This window comes from Chelonia mydas, chromosome 7 (genome assembly GCF_015237465.2).
Source record: "Chelonia mydas isolate rCheMyd1 chromosome 7, rCheMyd1.pri.v2, whole genome shotgun sequence".
In the NCBI taxonomy this organism is placed as follows: Eukaryota; Metazoa; Chordata; order Testudines; family Cheloniidae; genus Chelonia; species Chelonia mydas.
Window position 1 is genome coordinate 29146597 of NC_057853.1, and position 19052 is coordinate 29165648.

Here is a 19052-nt window from a genome sequence, read left to right on the forward strand (position 1 = left end):
TTTGGATCCCACCTACCCAGCCACTAGCGAGGACAAGGCTGTGGCTCTGACCTGGGGTGGGGGATAGTAGCTGGAGGGGCCCACACTGGGCTGACTGAGCTAGTTGGCCCCTGAGGGGCACACTCCTGGCTAGCACCCTAGGGTGAAACAAGAATCAGGTTTCCCAGCAGGGCCAAGGGCACAGATCACCTGTGCTGAGGCCAAGGAAAAGTTTCCCCTCTCAAACAGCCACAGCCAACACTGCCCCAAGCTCCAGGACAGCTGGTGCCTGCCAGGGGGGCCAGCAGCCTACAGCTATGGCACAAAGGCTACAGCCTGATGTTTCTAGCTCGTTGCTGGTCTAGCAGGACTCCTGGGTTCTAGCCCAGCCCATGGTCACACAGAGCAATGGCAAGTCACTGCCTGCTGCATGGGAATGACTGGCAAGCACTTTGAGATGGCTGAGCGGCAGTGCTGCTTCATATACAGCTGCCCCTTGTCCCCTCTGCCCAGGGCCAGCTCTTCCCAAAGCAGTGAGGGCTGTGACACTACAGTAGGGGCTGCAGCCCCGGGGGGGCGGTCAGTGACCCAGCTCACAGCAGTTTTGCTACAACAGAGGGGGCCCTGCCAGGGGAGAGTACGCCTCAAAGCACAGCCCTACTCCTTTGCACCCACTGGCGTTTTACAATAGACCTGGAGATCTCACCTGCCGGGCAGAGCCACACATGGAGCCAGCAGGGAACTGGAAGCACAGTGCACAGAGATCACTGTACTCCAAGGCCTGGCACCCAGGCAACAGAAAGCTCTACGTCCAAGTCTCCACAGCGTGGCTTATTGCATGAGGAGCACACCCCGCCTTGTCTGCACTTGCCCCACAGCATTTGGCCAGAGGGGAAGGTGCAGTGGTTGATGGGATCCTGAAACAGCAAAGGGAGGAGGCAGCGCTCGCCTCCTAGAGACAAGATCAAAGGGGCCAGTCTGAGACAGAGCCCAGGCAGGGCCATTGCCCCAGCACTCTGGATTTTATTTACAAAAAAAAAACACAAAACAATTGGAGGGGGCTGAGCAGCAGGGAGTGCAGTTCTCCCTACAGAACAGGAACAAGTGGGTTAAAAACAGAAGGGATGGGGCTAGAACTTGAACTCTTTGTACTTCTTGCCACCCCCACGCGTGTCCTGGGGCTGTGCTTTCCGCTTCTTCTGCTGCAGGGGGGGCGGGGAGGGAAGAAAGAGAGAGAGAGAAAAAGTTCAGCCAGCAGGGGATCATAACCCCCTCCCTGACCCAGTCTGTCCCCACATCCTGGGGCTGGACAGGAGCTATGGCACCCCCTAGAGGGGACAGGCTCTGTATCCCATTCACTGACCCTGAGCCAATCAATCCCCCTACCCTGTGGGGCCAGATAGGAGCTGGCACCCCATAGAGGGTTCAACCCCATATCCCACCCCAAACCCCTTCCCACAGCCCTCACCTTCTGCTTAGCTGCATGCTCAGCCACCATGTCACTGAAGTCCTCCTTCTCCACCTGGGCCTGCTGCTCCCGCACGTGCTCTTCGTACTTCTGGGTCATGGCCATCGGGTCAAGCTCCAACTCCTCAGGAGCCAGCGCCACCTCCACTCCCTGGATTTCTGGCACTGGCCCCTTCCGGCTCATCACCTGCAGGTGAAGGGAAGGGTGAGACGCCAGCACTATGGATGGGAGGGGGAGCCCCTGCCCCCCAGGGAACAGCAGCCAGGGGCCAAGCTAGCCCGGTTTATCTTAGGGGGGGGGGGGGGGCCCGACAACGGACGGACACACAATCACACAATCTCTCCCAGCTGAGCATTTAGTATTCTCACCTCAAATGCCCAGGGTTCCCACAGAAACACCTAGACCCTGCGTGGCTCACAGCCACCATGAGATCCTGCGGGCAGTGAGTCCCACAGGCCAACTGCAGTGGGGAAGGCCAGGGCCTTGCACTTGAACTGAGCTTGGGTGGTCTCACTGAATAACCCTTTGTTTGGGGGATGATGAGACAGGCCTAACCACTCCCCTGAGAGCAGCCCCTGAACCCCATTCCTCTGCTCCTGTTGGGCCCATCCTCTACCTCTCCCCAGCCACATGTTCCTTCCAGCCCCCCAACAGCAGCACCTGACCAAGCCATTCTAAACCAGGCATTCGAATCCCAGCCCCGAGCCGTTCTCTGCTCAGAAGCAGAGGACTGTCTAGGCCCGAATGCCAGCCCACCTCCATTTTGGATAGGGTGCCCTGAATGGCTCGCTGCATCCAGGAGTCCCAAGTTCAGTTCTAGCCTGGCCCTTCAGCAGCAAAGGGCCACCTTTTGCCCTCCATGCTGCTCAACCCCTTTCCATAGCCATCCAGCTGAGTCCTGCCCCTTTCCCTGCACCATAGCTTTCCAGCTCCCTCTGCTCCAATGCTGCCCGCCCCCCCCCAGTACCCGATTCCCTGCCCAGCTGGCCCTCTCCCTGCTCTAGATCACTAGTGAACACAGAACAGTGGTTATGCCAAGGACGAGCAGCCCCATCCCACTGCTGGGAAGCCTTGTCACCACAACTGCTCCAGGGGCCCAGAGAACATAGCTGGGTTCCGGAAGTACAGGCCCCCATCCTGCCAAGCCGTTGGTTCTGGTCCCATAGCTCACCCGGCTGGCTGGCCTGTGTCACTCACCGTGGACATGTCATAGATGTGAGTGGAACCCATCATAGCGCCCCCAACTGTGGCTGTTCGCTTCTCTGGCAGCACTGTGAAGAGCTGGGGCGTCTCGCTGCTGTGGGTAAAGGGGGGGCAGAGACAAGATCAGCACAACAGGCCATGAGTGCCAGGGGGACAGAAATGCAGCTACCTCTGGGGTGGAATGTTTGGTAGCCAGACAGCAGTTTGGGACAAGAAGTGGAAAAGAGAGTGTCTGACCCTAATGAAACAGCAGGAGGGATTTGGGAAGGAGAATGGAAACAGCAGGGCTGAGACTGGGCCAAGAGAGCAGTGCTAAGAGGCCCAACTGGGAAAGTAAGTGACTGAGAGCCCTCCAAAATAATAGCATCACCAATAGCACCCTACCCCACTCCCTGCAGTACAGCACCCCCTAGTGCCACATGGGAGCATTAGGGCCAGCACAGACTGCACAGGACGATGCCCCCTAGGGTTCCATGGGATTCTCCCTGAGTCCTGCTCACCCCCGCTGTCTCTGGGGGATTGGAGTGGCCCAAGCAAGGCAGAGGCCTGACTTACCCATCCATGGCCTCCTCTATCTTCTTCTTCCTCAGCTCAATGAGCTCGGGAGTCTCCATGCCGGCAGGGACAGAGGAGAAGCCGCCTGGCGTGATCAGGCCACTGAGGAGAAGAGCAAATGGTTAGAGACAGCAACTGGGCCACATGGCCTGGCTGGAATGGAGGATCCCCCACATGGCCCTCACTGACCATGCCCCCACCTGCCACAACCCCATGGCAGCCCCCACCCCGGATAGGCATCGACCTGTCAGCTGGGGTGATGAAGCCCGTCTCATCTGGCTTCTCCTCATCACTCTCCTCCTCCTCTTCCTCCTCTGAGGATTCCTCGTCTGATGGCTCCAGCTCCCCCCAGGGTGTCCGGTCGATTTCCTCCTCTTCTGCCTTGGTCTGAAATGAGGGGAGATGGGTTGGACAGAGGAAGGTGTGGGAACGAGGGGCCTCTCCCCACTGGAGGGTGCTGCTCCAATTCAGCTGCCTAGCAGGCAGACAGGCTGGCTCAGAGGAGTAGGGAATGGGCTTTCCTCCTCTAGGGGGCACCATTCCAGCCCCAGTACAAGTAGGAACAGGGGGTTCAGTCTCCAAGGTTCAGGGATCCAATCTTTTCCCCAGCACCAGCCTTGCTGCCCCCTTGCTCTGCCTCAGCTCATCAACCCCACTGAGGAGCACAGTTCCAGGGGTCCTACTGACACCCAGTGGGGAGATAATGGGTCAGTGCAGGCTGTGCATTCGTCTTGGTTCCCACCACCCTGGAAGAGCCCCAGCCTGGTTGGCAGTACCAAAGAGGGGGAATGCCAGCCAGTGGGTGGCCCCTAGCTCATCCCACTGCACCTAGAAAGCTACAGGAGTGGCATGTGACCCCAATCCCCCAGGCAATGGCTATTCCCACCCCCGACACAGTCTCTCCAGGGCCGTGATCACTTGGCTACCTACCTGGAACTCAGAAGCATTGGTCCCAAAGACGTCTCCATACAGGGGCTTCCCAGTCTCATCAACAGGAGGCTTCCCCCAGCCCCCGGCATGGTACCCGAACGAGCAGCCCTGGGACAAGAGGAAAGAGTTATTCAGGCTCCAGAGGACAGTGGAGTCCAGTGGGTTAGAGCAGGGGGCGACTGGAAGCCAGGACTCCTGGGCTCTGGTCCTGGCCCAGCCACTGACTCTGGCTAAGTCACCTCCCATCTGTGGGCCTTAATCTTCCAGCTGGGAAGCTGGGCCAGTGCTCCTCCCACCCCTTGTCAGCGCGCTGGGTTCTAGGTAGAAGGGGTAGATTCCACCCCGGGATGGTTAATGCAGGTCTCTGGATGGTGCAAGTGGGGCAGGGGGAAGAAGAGCGTATAACCACGTGGAGTATGGAAACACAGGAACAAGGAGAATCATGGAGTGCCAGATGAAAATGATGGGGCGGGGGGGGCAGCATCTCAGGAGTGGGAAGCAGGAAAGAGGCCATTGCTTCAGCTTGGTCTTTGCTAGGAAAAGGGGAGTCTCAGGGATAGAGTCACACTGCATTGGCAGGCTGAGCTTTTGGGGGAGCCCAGTGCCTCAGCTGCACTAGTACTGCCCCGAGTTAAGAGTCCCCTTTTCCCCCTAGTGAAAAGGGCCAAACAGGGAGGGGCTTCTTGGAGTGGGACCACTCCAACAGACACCCCGGCACCAGTGACAGTGCCATAGGCCATTCGAGAGCCCCGCAGACACTCAAAGAGCACATGCTGGGGCAAGAGAACATTCCTCAGCGCCCTGTAGGACAGACACAGCCACTCACCTCTGGGATGGGTGAATTGAGGCCCGGGATCTTCAGGTTAGGGTAGGAGGGGGGTGGGCCATAGCGCTGCATGGCAATCAGCCATGGGGGTGGCACTTTGTGGGCATTCTGGAACCAGGAGAGACATGGCATTAGCCAATAGGACAGGCTTGCTTGCCCAGCCCTGGCTAACCAGCCCCCAGGACCATCAGCAAGGAAGTCCCAGGAGGGTACCAAAAAACTCATCTCTCACACAGGCATCCCTCAGTCCCAACCTACAGCCCCCTGCTACCTGCCTCCCCACCACCATAGCTCAGCCAGTGCCCTGCAATCCCACCCTACAGCTGCTCTTCTGTTCTAGCCCTGAGGTACCCAGCCATGTAGTGGCCATGACTAGCTGCCTCCCGAAGGCTGGCTGTAGGATCAGCAGATGAGGGTCACACCAGCTACCCCCTCCGACAGTCAGCTTCCAAGAGCACTTACCGGGCCAACGGGCATCCCCAAGGCAATACGCAGTTCATCTGACAGGTCCCCCGGCTTCTTCTCTTTCAACCGCGTCTCAAACTCCTTGCCCTGGTGAAGAGGGGAATCTTGGGGTCAGAGCAAATCATGAGAAGGTGCCCTAATGCTAGTGGGCTGATCACTGCCCAGCACCCAGCTGGGGGGAAGAGGCTCCAGCAATCAGAAATCCAGGGTCAGAGAGAGCCAGGCCAGGATGGGTTTTCCTTCCCAGCCCACAATCCCCAGCTGTCTGCCAGAGATTAAGACTGTCCCCCTGAGTCGCAGCATGGGGCACGCCCTGGGCACAGACCCCAGCCAGAGCCACTGCCCCATCTTAGGGGGTCCTGTAGGGACAGGGCTTCCCCTGGCCCTACACCCACCTCATAGTAGAGGTCTCCATGGATGGTGAGCTTGGGCTTGGTCTGCCACTTGAAGAAGGCGTCATGCAGCTTCTGGTAGTCAATGTCGATCTTGCCCATCTTGGGGCGAACCTTCTCCCGCATCTTTGACTTCATTGTCTTCTGCTCCTCCTGGGGGGGGGTGGGAGAAAGGAGAGGGTGAGCACACCTCAGCCATGCCACGGGCCCCTTCCAGCTGTAGGGACACACAGTGCCACCAGACACAGCCTCCTGCCACCCCCTGCAGGGCCTAGGATGCAAACCCATCTCCAGGAGGCAGACCTGACCTACCAACAAGCGGGGCGGGGCGTGTGTGTGTGTGGGTGGACGAGAAATATGACAATGGATAACGGGACCAAGTCTTGCAATCATCCCAGGCAGGGAAATGTAGCACCAGCCCCCTGGTGCTACACCACCAAGTCACCACACAGCAACTGAGATCAGAGAGGGAGCTGAGAGTAGGGACTGTTTATATAGGGATCCCTCGACTGGCACCGAGATGCAGAGTGGGTACCTTTTCCTGCAGCGCCTCTCGCATCTCCTGGATGCCTGTGCGCTTGATGAAGTCAGGCAGCTCGAAAGGCGGCTTCTCAATGCCCCGCTTGCCCTGCAAGTACTTGCGCTTGAAGCACCAGTGCCGGGGCACAGGCACCGAGTTGCGGGTGGCCTTGAGGTGAACCAGCAGCTTGGGGTCCTGGGCGGTCACATCATGCATCTCCACCACGTCCGGACGCGCCACAAGCTGGGGACAGGACAGCAGAGGCTTAACCCTCCAAGTGCCCTCCCATTATCCCTACCCCAGACCATCAGCTTAACTTTTAGAGCACCAGAACCTTCTCTCTTCCCTCCCCGCATTCCCAGCGACCGCATCAGATTCCCCCTGCTCCATCAGCCCCAGCCCAGCCAGACAGCAGAGGCCGAAGGGTCCCAACAGGACCCGAGGCAAGTTCATCCTGGGAGATCCCTTGCTGGTACCATGTCCCCAGCGAGAAAAAGCATGGCCCAACACCCAGCTGGGTCAGTTTCACTCTTGCTGCTTAAATAGTGCCAACCCAACTGGCCAAGCTGGGCCATCAGCCCAGAGGGCACCAACCCCAATGCAGAGTCCCCTGAACCGGGGTTCAGCCCCATCCCTCCCCACAGTGTCTTGAGCAGAGCCAGCTCTGTTCCACAGAGGGTGCCCCTTCAGAGAAGCTGTGACACCCACATGGCGCTGAGGTGACTGACCATCTCACCTGTTTGAGCTCTGCCACCGTGAAACGATTCATACGTCTCAGCTTCTTCTTAGACAGTTTGGGGGCCTCAGGTTTCTTCTCCTAGACCCAAAAAAGCAGCATAATAGGCCCGGCTCATCCAGCGCGAGTCCCCCACACCATTTCCACCATATCAGACCCATGGACCCAGTACCCCTCCCTCCCCCACACACTAATACTGGCCAATGCAAGATGCAGATGAAGGATCTCCCACTCCCAATAAAGCACCTCCCTGCAGCACTAGCCCAGCTTTGTAGCCCCAGGGCCATGACACCAACTGGGGTCAGTGCAGATGCCAGCTTAATTGATCCCTAGCAATACCTGCCCCAAGTCTCTCCTGAGCTCTGGGCCATTGTGGTGCCAGGAAGTTCCACTGGCCACCTGCCTGGCCCCACCCCTAGCCCACCTGTTCATCATCAGAACTGTCATCATCGCTGCCCTTCCGGTCCTCCTCGAAGCCCTTCTTCTTGGGTGCAGCTGCGCTCTCTGGCTTGTCTGCCTTGTCAGGTTCCTTCTCTTTATCTTTCTTTACATCATCCGTCAGCTGTGGAGGCAAGGGAAAGTGAGAAGGGGCCGAGGCTGGAGACTCCATCCCCAGGGAGGGGACACTGACTGGACGGGGATTTAAGCAGGAGCACATGAGCTTGAGCAATTGTCCCCCAAGGAGCAGCTGGGAGCCCCACAGCGATAGAGGCACAAGACTTGGGGGGGGGGGGGGGGGGACGACAGAGTGAAGAAGGCTCCTTTCCCATCTCCTCAGAGGAGCTAGCAGGACCCCAAAGGGAGCAGATGGGCGAATACAGGCCATGTGGGGGTGCTCCTGCCCTGGGGGATGAAGATCTCCAAGCCAGGCCCTTAAGGAAGAGGAGGGACTTCTGAACTATGGAAGGGAAGGTTCCCCTCCTCTCACCACCAGGTCTCCCCTCCCGCCTAGCCAGGGATCAGCCAAGGCTCCCAACTCAGCAGCAGACGCAAGAACCCTGCTTGTGCCCACTCCCAGGCTGCAGGGAACATGATGCTGGAGGGCAGACACCGATCTGTATCCTGATGAGGCAGGAAGCACTGCCCCCAGAGTCATGGCAGATGGAGCTTGCAGCCACTTCCCCTGCCCCATTGCAAACAGATCACCACAGGATTTGGGGCTCAGTGCAGCCTGTGAGTCTCCCCTTGCCCCACTGAAGAGAGGGGTTTAAAAGAGCTGGGGATAGAACTCAGGTGTCCCGACTTCCAGCCCCACTGTTCTAACCACTAGATCCCACTGCCCCCCCAGGAGTCCTGGCACCCTTCTATGATATAACCACTAGACCCCACTCCTCGGTCAGATGCCAGGACTTTAACCACTAGAGGCTCCTTTACCTGTGTAGCGCCAAAAACCCAGGACTGCACCCTGAGCCTGGCTCACCTTGAAGGCATCGAAGATCCTCTTGAAGAAGATGAAGTTGGGGTCATAGATCTCCGGCTCCTCAGTGACATACTCAATCTCCACCACTGACTCGCTGTCTTTGGGCTCAGTGCGTGGAGATTCCTTCTCCCCTTTGCCCTCTGCTGCCACACGTGCCTTCTTCTTCTTCTTCCGGTTACGGCGCTTACGGTTCCTCTGCCGACAGAAGTGTATTAATACCTACAGATCCCTCCCCTGGTGCTCAGATGCAGCCACCTCTGGGGTGGAGCAGGGGGGCTGTTTATACAGGGAACTCTCCCCAGTGCCGAGATGCAGTCACACTTCATCCTGTAAGTGGCAGCTCTTCAACTGCACATGACATGGCTGCACCATATATGGCAGACATGAAGAAGAATTCTGGAGGAGGAACTTTATGGTGACGGCATGAAATGATTCTGACAATCATCCTGCAGGATGCTGGGCTTGGCACAGCAGCTCTCATGAGGCTAAAGCCTCAGCTTTACGTGGCAGTTCCCAGCTGCTGTGAAGGGTTTTCAACCTAAAGCCCCCTGAATGCAAAGGGAAAGATCTCCCACCTCCTTTCACTCCTAGCATCCCTGTTGCAGGGAGTGGTAAGTTTCACATGCCGCTCAGTGAATTTCACTCCCATCCCTCCCCACACTGGCAGCTAGGGAAGATTCAAAGGCCTTAATTGGAAACATGGTTCATAGGAATCTATTACATTCCAAGCCAATGTTTTCAGCCTCAGCATCAAGGCCTGTGCTCAGCTGATGCAGTCACTTTAAATCTACCTGTCGCTAGCCAGGCTGAGGTTAAACTAGTGCAGGGGTTCTCAAACTGGGGGTCGCGAGCTGTCAGCCTCCACCCCAAACCCTGTTTTGCCTCCAGCGTTTATAACGGTGTTAAATATATCTTAAAAGTGTTTTTAATTTATAAGGGGGGGGGGGTGTGTCACACTCAGAGGCTTGCTGTGTGAAAGGTGTCACCAGTAAATAAATTTGAGAACCACTGGACTAGGGGGGGAGTGCCCATCTCAGCATCTAACAGAGCTCTCTGCTTCTGAAGCTAGACAAGCCTCATTCAACAGAAGGGAAACCAAAGCACAGAGAGATGAAGGGGTTGACCAGACCTTACACAGCAAGCCAATGACAGACTAGGAATAGAACCCAGGAGTCCAGACTCCCCTGCTCTCCTCCCAGAAGTGAGGAGAGAACCCAGGAGTCCTGGCTCCCAGCTTCCCCCCTCTAAGCCACTTGACATGCTGGAGCTGGGGACTAAAGTGAGGCAGGCAGCCTGCTCACCTCTTTCTTTGATAGAGCCATGTCTTCCTCTGTCTCGGAAGCAGAGATACTGATCAATGCCTTCAAATCTGTCTCCATATCATCATCTGCTGAAATACAGTGAGATCAGCAAGGTGTGTGGGGGTCAGACACACTGCAGCAAGCTCTGGGGGAAGAGAAGGAAGGGACAGCCCTGCCAACCCCTCAGAACTGCATGCTGGGAGCAGGAGTGACCAACCACATTACAAGGGAGGCCAATTCTCCTGCACCCCCCTTAGACACATGCCAACCAGCCCCCATTTGTCACAGTGCAAGAGTTGGCTTAGTGGGGGGTGCAGCATATAGAAGGAACACAACCCAGGTGGGTTAGTTGCCTCTGCTTTGTGGGGAGCATTACCAAGGGACAGGAGATGGTCTCCCTAGGAGGCACCTGCCAATCCTGTCTTCTGGGGTATGGACACTGCAGAGAAGGGTTAATACTGAGGTGCGCCTGAAAGGCAGGATTCCACCTGCCTTCAGACAGCACCAAGCTCTTGGGTAAGTCCCAACAGCAGCTACCAATGCCAGGGCACAACTGAAAAACAGGGCAGGAGAAGCAAGAGGCTTGAGAATGATGAGGGCACAGATCACTGGCATGCAATTCCAGGCTCTAACCTCTAGGCTCCATTCCCACATGAGCCAGTAGTACAATCCAGGAGTCCTGACTCCCAGTCCCCCACCAGCTCTAACACATTAGACTCTCCTCCCAACCCAGAGCTGGGGATAGAACCCAGGTGTCCGTCCTGACCCTCCAGAGCTCCCGCCCTTGCTCCCTACAGCACCTCCTGCTGGGAGAGGCCAGGGCTCCGCCTTCAGCCAGAGCTCCTGCCCCAAACCACACAGGAAGAATGGAAGGAGCCTGTTACCTGTGGTGCCAGGCACAGTTATGAGCTCCTCCTGCCGGATCTCCTTGAGTTGCAGGATCTTCTCCAGGGCCTGAGGGATCTTGGGGCCAACAGTGGAATCGTCTGTCTACAAACAGAGGCGATCACTAAGCAGGGGGATGCACCACAACAGGACCCACAGGCTGGCTTGGACAGGAACAACCCAGGAGTCCTGGCTCCTAACACCCCGCCCAGACCCCATTCCCTCCCAGAGCCAGGTATAGAACCCACCCTGTGTGAGTGGATATCAATTCTTCTCTTTACCTCCAACACGTCACAGAAAACTGCCCATCTGCAACAGGCCACCCTCCAGCCACCACCTTCTGTATCCTTACCTCTCGGCCTTCTTCCCCAGGAGGCGGTGGTGGCCCCCGCGGCCTTGGGCCAGGGGGACCAATAGGAACTCCAGGCAGTGGGGGTCCTACAGGGGCACTACCTAGATGGACAGGAGAGACACACACAAAAGGGGTGAGTCCCCATAAGGAACTGATCTGAAGTAACCAGCCCCCTGCTGCTTCCTGACACCTGCTTCCAAAGCAGGGGCAGCATCCAGGGCCTAGATCAGAGCCTGCTAGAGGCAAAATCCCCAACTGTGGTATGGAATCTGGGGTAATAATCTCACCTCGTGGCACCATTGGGGGCCTTGGTCCTATGGGTCTGACAGGCCCCACATCCAGAGGGGGTCTGGGCACCGGGGGGGCCAGCTTGGCCATCTCTTTCTGTCTCTCCTGTTCTAGTAAGACTGCAGCCTGAGAGAAGGAAAACACATGCAGAGGTCACTGATAGGTGGGAGCTGAAGATCAGCAGCCCTCCCCCTCAGCCTTCCCCACAGGATGTCTGAAGGTTATTGGGGGAGACTGTAGGCTGAAAAAGGGGACACCAGGCTGGGTGGGCCCCCTTGTTTCTGGAGGGGCCCACTGAGTGGGGTACCAGTGCAGACAGGGGAGACATATGGCACCGGTAAGCAGCAACCTCGCCAGTTAGTCCACCCACCCACGTCCCAGCCCCGAATGCCCAGTGCGATGCCGCTGCATGGGGCTTTAACCACGTCTGCTGCTCCAGCAATTCCTGCTCCTTCAGCTTCTCCCTGAATGAGTGCTCCCCCTGCAAGGAGTGAGCGGGAGGGCAAAGTGCTGGGAACCAGCTGTGAGCAAGTGGCACCCATCCCCTGCCTGCTCAGGGCTTTGGGAAGGGACCAGCAGGAGAGGCAACAATCTGGGAACGGGTCAGCAGTGGCGTGCAGAACTTTTTGTTTTTTTGGGAGTGGCTGGGGGGGCAGACAGGGAGCTGAATGGATCGCAGCATCTGTTCTCTGCCAGAACAGGACAGCAATTGGGTCCAATTCAGTTCAATATTAGAGAGGAGAGAGCAGCGTCTCTTCTGCAACTTGAGGAGGGAAGGAACCGGATCAGGCTCCTTCAGGCCCCGATGCAACATACAGACCCCACTGCTCTGCTACCTGGTCAGTTTCACCCATGTCCCTCTCCCTATTCCCTGGCTATGGGCAGACAGAACAGATTGCACAAGCTAGAATTTGAAGGCGAACTTTCCCTCACCCAGCGTTGAGAAATAGCTGCCACCAAAGTGGGGCACAGGGCTATATATACAGGGATCCTTCACCTAGTGCTGAGATGTGGCCACCTCTGGGGTGGGGCACAGGGGCTGCTCAGCATTAGCACTTCACAATAGTTTATGGCAGGATGTGAAGAATCATATACGCACCTAACACTGCACTTGGGAAGGAGGGATTTGAGGAGGCCAAATGGCCAGGACCCCAGGATTAAAAAGCCGAGACTCTTGGCAAACAAAGTGGTTGCATCTTCATTATATGTCATCTGGCAGATATCCTGCAGCACAGGGCTAACCACACTGGGGCATTCGGGTCAGCACTCACTGCCAGGGGAGAGTGCCCCTATAGATCCCTGCAGCATAGCACCTCCTCACACCACATAGGGGGCACTGGGGTCAGCACTGACAGGCAGGGAAGAGCACAAAGACTGAGCCCCGACAGCACAGCACCCCTTAGTGCCACCCTGAGGCCAGCACTGAGGGAGAGCACCTCTGCCCTGCTGCCTGCAACACAGCCCTTACCTGCTTAGCCCTCTCTTCCTGCTGCATTAGCATGGCTGCCTGCTGCTGCGCCAGCTTCAGACGATCTTCCTCTGACAGAGCCGAGGGGTCCACGCTCTGCATGCGGAGGGGGGGGCCCATGCCTGGGGGCGGCGGAGGGGGCCCCACGCCCATGGGGAAGTTGAGACTGATGCCAGGGGGAGGAGGAGGGGGTGGCGGGGGCTGCATGGGTGGCATCCCCATGGGGGGAGGGGGCAAGGGGATCCCAGGGAGCTGTGAATGAGAGAAAAGATGACAAGGACCAGCACAGAGTGTGCAGGATCACAAAGCAATTCATAGATTATTTATACCAAGATCCATTGCCCAGCACTGAGATGCTGTGTCCCACCGCAGAGGCAGCAGTAACAGCCCAGGAGCCACAAAGCAATGCTGAGCATGCTCAGCATAGGAAGAGGAGGCGGCTCCTGGATCCCAGACACAGTTGGAGGGACTTCGGAAGGTAGAACAGCACTGTTCTTCAGGATGCTGGGGTTAGCAATAGCTCCTGGCAGGAAGTACCAACAGATGTCAGTCACCCTGAGAAGCTGCACAGCAGCTGTTGCATAGGAGAGCTACGGCAGGGCAGTCAGCCCCTGTGACCTAGCCAGGCCAGGATTCCTCCTCTCCATATCCCCGTCACTTACCTGTCCAGGTATCGGGGGTGGGGTGGGCTTGTCACCATCATCTCCCCTAAGAGACGGCCTGCTCAGCACGATGCCAGTCTGCGGAAGGAAGACACAGTAAATGCAGCTGCAAAGCAGGTGAAAGCCTATCCACTGGGGAGCCTCTCTCTCAGACTCCCACTGACTTGTGCTGGGTCAGGAGAGGAACTCCAGGCTCTGGGGAGGCCAATACACCACCATGGCAAGGAAAGATAGTAGTGTGGAGCTCTCTAAGCAAGATGGAGCCTGCGGGCGCTGCACATACACCCCCACAACACAGAATACCAGAGTCTCCATAGCCAAGACAGAAAGCAGGATGGGGATACTGATGCCCACAGAGCATGTGGCTCAGAGAGGGGATAGAAGTAAGGCCACCCCCGGCAGCCCACACACTAGCTTCATCCCCGCAGGCTGCACTATAATTGCCCTAATTACTATGAACACGAGCAGACATACTGCAAAGGTGAGGCCTCAACAGAACACTTGCCATTAACCCTCTGCTGTTGGGCAGGTGGGTGGGCTGGCTAGTCAGACCCCGCTGTCTTTTGGGACAGGAAGGAATACAGGAGCCCAGATGAAACCTCAATGACCCTCACTAGGACAGAGCTCCTTGTTGGCACCCAAACAGCGCTGGCTACGTCACTGGTGCCCCCAACTCCTACCCAACATGGCAGCAGCAACCACATGTTCCAGTCTTAAGATAAAGATCACAAGTTTCCTTCCACAGGTCGCTAGCACCCAAGATGGTTCAATCAGGTGATTGTCACAACCCAGCTTACTGTTCATGCCGAGTGGTACCCCTTGGGCCCCTGTTAACCTAGTATCTGAGCGCCTCCCAGTTGTTAATTTGTTTATCCTTACAGGTATGGCAGCACTATTATCCCCATTATACAGATGCCAAACTGACGCCTAAAGAGGCTGGGTGACTCACCCAAGATTTGCTGGGAAATCTGTGGCAGAGCAGGGACTAGAACCCAGATCTCCCTAGTCCCAGCTAGTACCCTAACCACTACAGCAGCCTTCATCTTCTAACACTGCTCATTTACTCTAACACCAGTGAATCCAGGCTGAGAGCCTCCTGGCTCCTAGTCAATGTCACTAAACCCAAGACTGTTGAGTGCCATTACTGCTCACACTGTGTAGTTGGCATGGTGCGCATGTGGCTATGGGGGCGTAAAGGTGGGAGCTCTCTACGTGCCCCCATGCATGTTTGGGGTGTGACACTACAGTACATGCCAAGCAGTAAGGTCTCCCACTGCGGGTTGCCAGCCCCAGGTTTGGGCCTCCATACGGATCCCTTTCATATAGAGGAGTTGGGATGTGGGTGCCAAGCAGGGGTGAAAGTAACTTAAGGGACTTACCAGTACTCAGGACTGCCGGGGTCCTGAGCAAGGTTGAGGTGGGAGGGGCAGCTCAACCAGAAGGGGCAAGGCTGGGGCCAGACTCCCCCAGCCAGCCCTTCAGCAGCAATTTAAATGGCCCAGGGCTCCCAGCCGGCGCTGCCTCTACTGCAGCAGCAACCGAAGCCCTGGGCCCTTTAAATTACTGCCAGAGCCCCGGAGTAGAGGCAGTGACTTAAAGGGCCCAGGGCTCCAGCCGCATGGTAGCAGTAGCAGCAGCCAGGAGCCCCAGGCCCTTTTAAATGGCCATGCCCCGGGGAAGCTACCCCTTTTGGCCCCCCTCATCAGCGGCCCTGCCGGTATGGTCGGCTGTGTACCGGCTCTTACTGGTACGCAGTTGCGAACCGTACCGGCCTACTTCCACTTCTGGTGCCAGGGCTCAAGCTTGGTGCACTGGGGCGGCTGTTTCTGATGGCAGAGCAAGTCCCTCGCCCCATGTGAGTAGCCCGTGTTTGGTGGTGTGCGCGCACGGGAGAGAGGTTATTCCTCACCTGCAGCGTGTATGTCTGCAGCCTCTCCACCAGCTCCTCACGGCTGCCTGGAAAACACAGGTGAAGGATGAGCGCTCACAGACCAACACCGACGCTGAGCCACCACCCGCTGCCTTTCCCCACCCTAGGGCTCCCCCACCCCTCGCAGCCCAGTAGGCTCCCGTCCGCCCCTAAACCTACCCCACGTCTCTGGGCTGCCCGGGAAACGCGGCACGGAGCCCGCCTCCCTCCCGCCCCCCATACTGCCCCAGCACGCCCACCGCAGTGGGGCTTCCCGCCCCCCGGGCCCCAGACGCCCCCTGGCAGGCGCCACCCCCACTCCCATCACCCCAGCAGCTCCCACCCCCTCTCCTAGGTAGGGTTCCCCGCCCACAGCGGGGCTCACCCCCCCCCCCCCCCCGCATGGGCCCCGGATGCCCCTGGAGGGAGCCGCCGCCGCCCCAGTTCCCCCCCGGTCCGGCCTCCACCTTGCACCGGGGCCCCGATCTCGGCCAACTTCGCTTGCAGCTCGGCGGGCGCCCAGGCCCCGTAGGCCGGCAGCGGCAGCTCCCCCTTCGGCGGCTCTGGGTGCTCGGTCGCCATCTTCCCGCCAGCTCCGACCCTGAACAGCCGCCGTAGGCACCGCCCCTACGCAAGCACGCGGCGGGCGGCGCGCAGCCTTCTGGGTGTTGTAGTCCTGGGAACTTCCCCAGTAGGGCAACGTCAGCGCGCATGTAATGAAGCGACCAGTAAGGAAACAAGGTACCGCGCTGTCCACTGGGAGTTGTAGTTCTGAGGCATGCAGGCGCTGACCCCCTCCTGTAGCTTTGCTTGCTGGGAATTGTGGTTCTGAAGGGCTGGAGAGGCCAGCGCGGGACTGGTCGAGGCTTAAGGAAGAAGCCTGTGAATTAAGAACTGTAACATCCAGTGGGTGGGAAAACTGCTAGATCTAAATACTGCCTAGTGTAATAAGGTTTAAGATTTAGCTTGTGCCCTTATCTTTTATTTTCTTTGGTAACTAGCTCTGACCCCTTACATCTACCACTTTGCCAACAGCATCACAGTGTAAGAGGGAGCCCAGGGGACTCAGCAGTCCCACAGTTCAGATTGCACCCCAGGAACCGCAACACGCCTACACATCAGTGGAGCGCCTCTGCCACACAAGGAAGCGACCAAGGAAGAGCAAAGAGGACATGTTTCAGGGTTGCTCCAATCATCAGGCTGAAAAACAAGAACACAGGGCACGGAGAGAGACTTTAAAAGAAAATTATAAAATAGACAGGCAGGACAGAAAGGAGAGCCAGGAGCAAATTGTAATGGGCCAGGAGTGGATGAGAAAAGTGATGGAGGAGCAAACGGAGTTGTTGAAGTCCCTAATCATGCTGCAGGCAGAATTCATGTGTGCTCGGCAGCTCCTGCAGCCAATACAGAACTGCTTTCCATGCCCTCCCCAAATTCCTCCCACACATTCCTTGTAACTTCCTGGCCCGTCTCAGTACCCCTTCACTCTACCCCGTCGGACAGTTTCCAGAATGATAGCTGGACTTACACACAGCTATAAGAGCCTACACTGCCCTTCATTGTTATCTCCCTTCTCACGAAGCCTTTTGTGTGTGTTGTTAATTGGTATTTAATAAAAACATACTCTCTGAAAGATAACCAATCTTTATTTGTCTGCTACACATGGTGGTTGCTGCCAGAATTAATACACAGTTAATTATTTGCTGAGAACAAATCACGGTCAGGAATAATCAAAGTTTTCATGCATGGCGGCAAGTTAGCAAAGCATGGCAGAGTGCTGTATAGAAAGACATCTTTCTGGATGCTTACTGGAGCTCATTGTCAAAATGGTGCCTTAAAGCCTCCCTGATTCAAATAGCACCCCCCACCCTTGTATCCTCCTAATAGCCCTGGTGTCTGGCTGCTCAAAATCAGCCTCTGTGTTCCACCCTGGGGAAAACTTTTAACCTTAGCCTCACAAATATTATGGAGCACGCAGCAGGCTGCTGTGACCATGGGAATATTTTCCTCATTTAGGTCTAACCTGCCATAAAGGCAGCGCCAGCATGCTTTTAATCTGCCAAAGGCACATTCTATGGTCATTCTGCACCTGCTCAGCCCATTGCTGAAGCGCTCCTTGCTGCTGTCCAGGTTATCTGTGTAAAGCTTCATGAGCTGTGGGAGTAAGGCATACACAGGATCTCCCAGGATCACTATGGGCATTTCAACATCCCCCATTGGAATCTTTTGATCTGGAAAAAAAGTCCCTAGTTGCAGCTTTCTGTACAGGCCAGTGTTCCTGAAGATGTGTGCATTAATTTCAATGAAATGGCCATGGTGATCCACAAGTACCTGAAATACCGTAGAGAAGTATCCCATTCTATTGATGTACTCCATTGCAAAATGATCCAGGGCCAAAATTGGGATATGCATACCATCTATCACCCTGCCCCAGTTAGGGAATCCCATTGGCTCAAAGCCATCCACTATTTCCCGCACATTGCCAAGAGTCACAGTCCTCTGTAGCTGGATGTGATTAATGGCCCCTGCACACTTGCGTTAAAGCAGCCCCAGCGGTGGACTTCCCAACTCCAAACTGATTCCCGACTGACCAGTAGCAGTCTGGAGTTGCCAGGTTCCACGCAGCGATCACCACATGCTTTTCCACAGAGAGGGCAGCTCTCATCTTGATGTTCTTGCACCACAGTGCTGGGGCGAGCTCTTCACACAGTTTCAGGAAGGTGGCTTTGCACATCTGAAAGTTCTGAAGCCACTGGTCATCCCAGACCTGCATAACGATGTGATCCCACCACTCAGTTCTTGTTTCCTGAGCCCAAAAGTGATGGTCCACCATGTGCAGCTGCCTCCGTGAATGCCAAAAGTAATCCAGTGTTGTTGTTTGTTTGTTGTTTCTTTCCATAGCACACAGCAGATCAGGCACCTCTGATTCCTGTTCAGATTGGGAGCTCATGATATACTGCATGACCATCCACAATGTGTTCATAACAATGACCACAACAATAGAGAGCAGTTCAGGATCCATCCATTCAGACGGAGATGGTGGGTGCACAGAAAACATGGACCCTTGAAAAATGCCACAAAACACAGTCGAAAGCCCATGGAATGATAGGATGGAAAAAACTGCATCATGGGACGTTGAGCCCGCACCCAGGATTAAGGCTACGTTTTAGTCATGGTTATTTTTAGTAAAAGTCATGGACAGGTCACGGGCAGTAAACAAAAATTAATGGCCCATGACCTCTTCATAACTTTTACTATATACCCCTGACTAAAAGTTGGGGAGAGCAGCTCCAGGGGGCAGCCTGGGGGGTGCCATGGGTGCTGGAGGGGTGGCCCGGGGGATGCCGTGGGTGCTGGAGGGAGACCCAGGGGGCACTGCAGGTACTGGGGGGGGAGCCCAGGGGCGCCACGGGTGCTGGGGTGGGGGGTTGGTGGGGCTGGGGCAGGTTCCATACCCCGCTCCTGGGAAGCCCCGACCTCCAGCTCCTAGCTCCACATGCTGCCTCCATTCCACCCCAAGCCCCAGTTCTGCAGCTCCCATTGGCTGAGAACGCAGCCAATGAGAGCTGCGGGGGTGGTGCCTGCAGGCAGAGGCAGGCCATGGAGCTAGGACAGGGGTAGGTAACCTATGGCACACATGCCAAAGGCGGCACGCGAGCTGATTTTCAGTGGCACTCACACTGCCCGGGTCCT

At 56.6% G+C, this 19052-nt stretch overlaps 1 protein-coding gene across 2 annotated transcripts; it reads right to left on the reverse strand.

Annotated features, from left to right (window-relative positions):
- Positions 1 to 958: 958 nt before the first annotated feature.
- SF3B2 (splicing factor 3b subunit 2) lies at positions 959 to 16062 on the reverse strand. Of its 2 annotated transcripts, none has more exons than XM_037905259.2 (21): positions 15827 to 16062; positions 15360 to 15406; positions 13451 to 13528; positions 12789 to 13040; positions 11320 to 11446; positions 11033 to 11133; positions 10680 to 10785; positions 9796 to 9881; positions 8495 to 8689; positions 7499 to 7636; positions 7075 to 7155; positions 6354 to 6581; positions 5822 to 5971; positions 5424 to 5513; positions 4962 to 5069; positions 4136 to 4243; positions 3450 to 3592; positions 3206 to 3307; positions 2645 to 2744; positions 1448 to 1633; positions 959 to 1181 (listed from the first exon to the last, which is right to left on the reverse strand). In XM_037905259.2, exons 1-21 carry the CDS (start codon positions 15939 to 15941, stop codon positions 1110 to 1112), a joined length of 2613 nt encoding a protein of 870 aa, XP_037761187.1. In that variant the 5' UTR covers positions 15942 to 16062; the 3' UTR covers positions 959 to 1109. The 2 variants fall into 2 exon arrangements, with proteins under 2 accessions (XP_037761187.1, XP_037761186.1); XM_037905258.2 differs by having other exon boundaries at positions 9796 to 9884; positions 15827 to 16048.
- Positions 16063 to 19052: the final 2990 nt, after the last annotated feature.

What these genes read in the sequence shown, in the direction of transcription:
- SF3B2 (XM_037905258.2), bottom strand. Translation starts at nt 15,941, where the DNA reads ATGGCGACCGAGCACCCAGAGCCGCCGAAGGGGGAGCTGCCGCTGCCG. An exon ending in TCAATTCACCCATCCCAGAG is followed by an intron (nt 4,244 to 4,961) that starts GTGAGTGGCTGT and finishes CTCTTGTCCCAG; the next exon opens with GGCTGCTCGTTCGGGTACCA. An exon ending in ATAGAGGAGGCCATGGATGG is followed by an intron (nt 2,745 to 3,205) that starts GTAAGTCAGGCC and finishes CTTTACCCACAG; the next exon opens with CAGCGAGACGCCCCAGCTCT.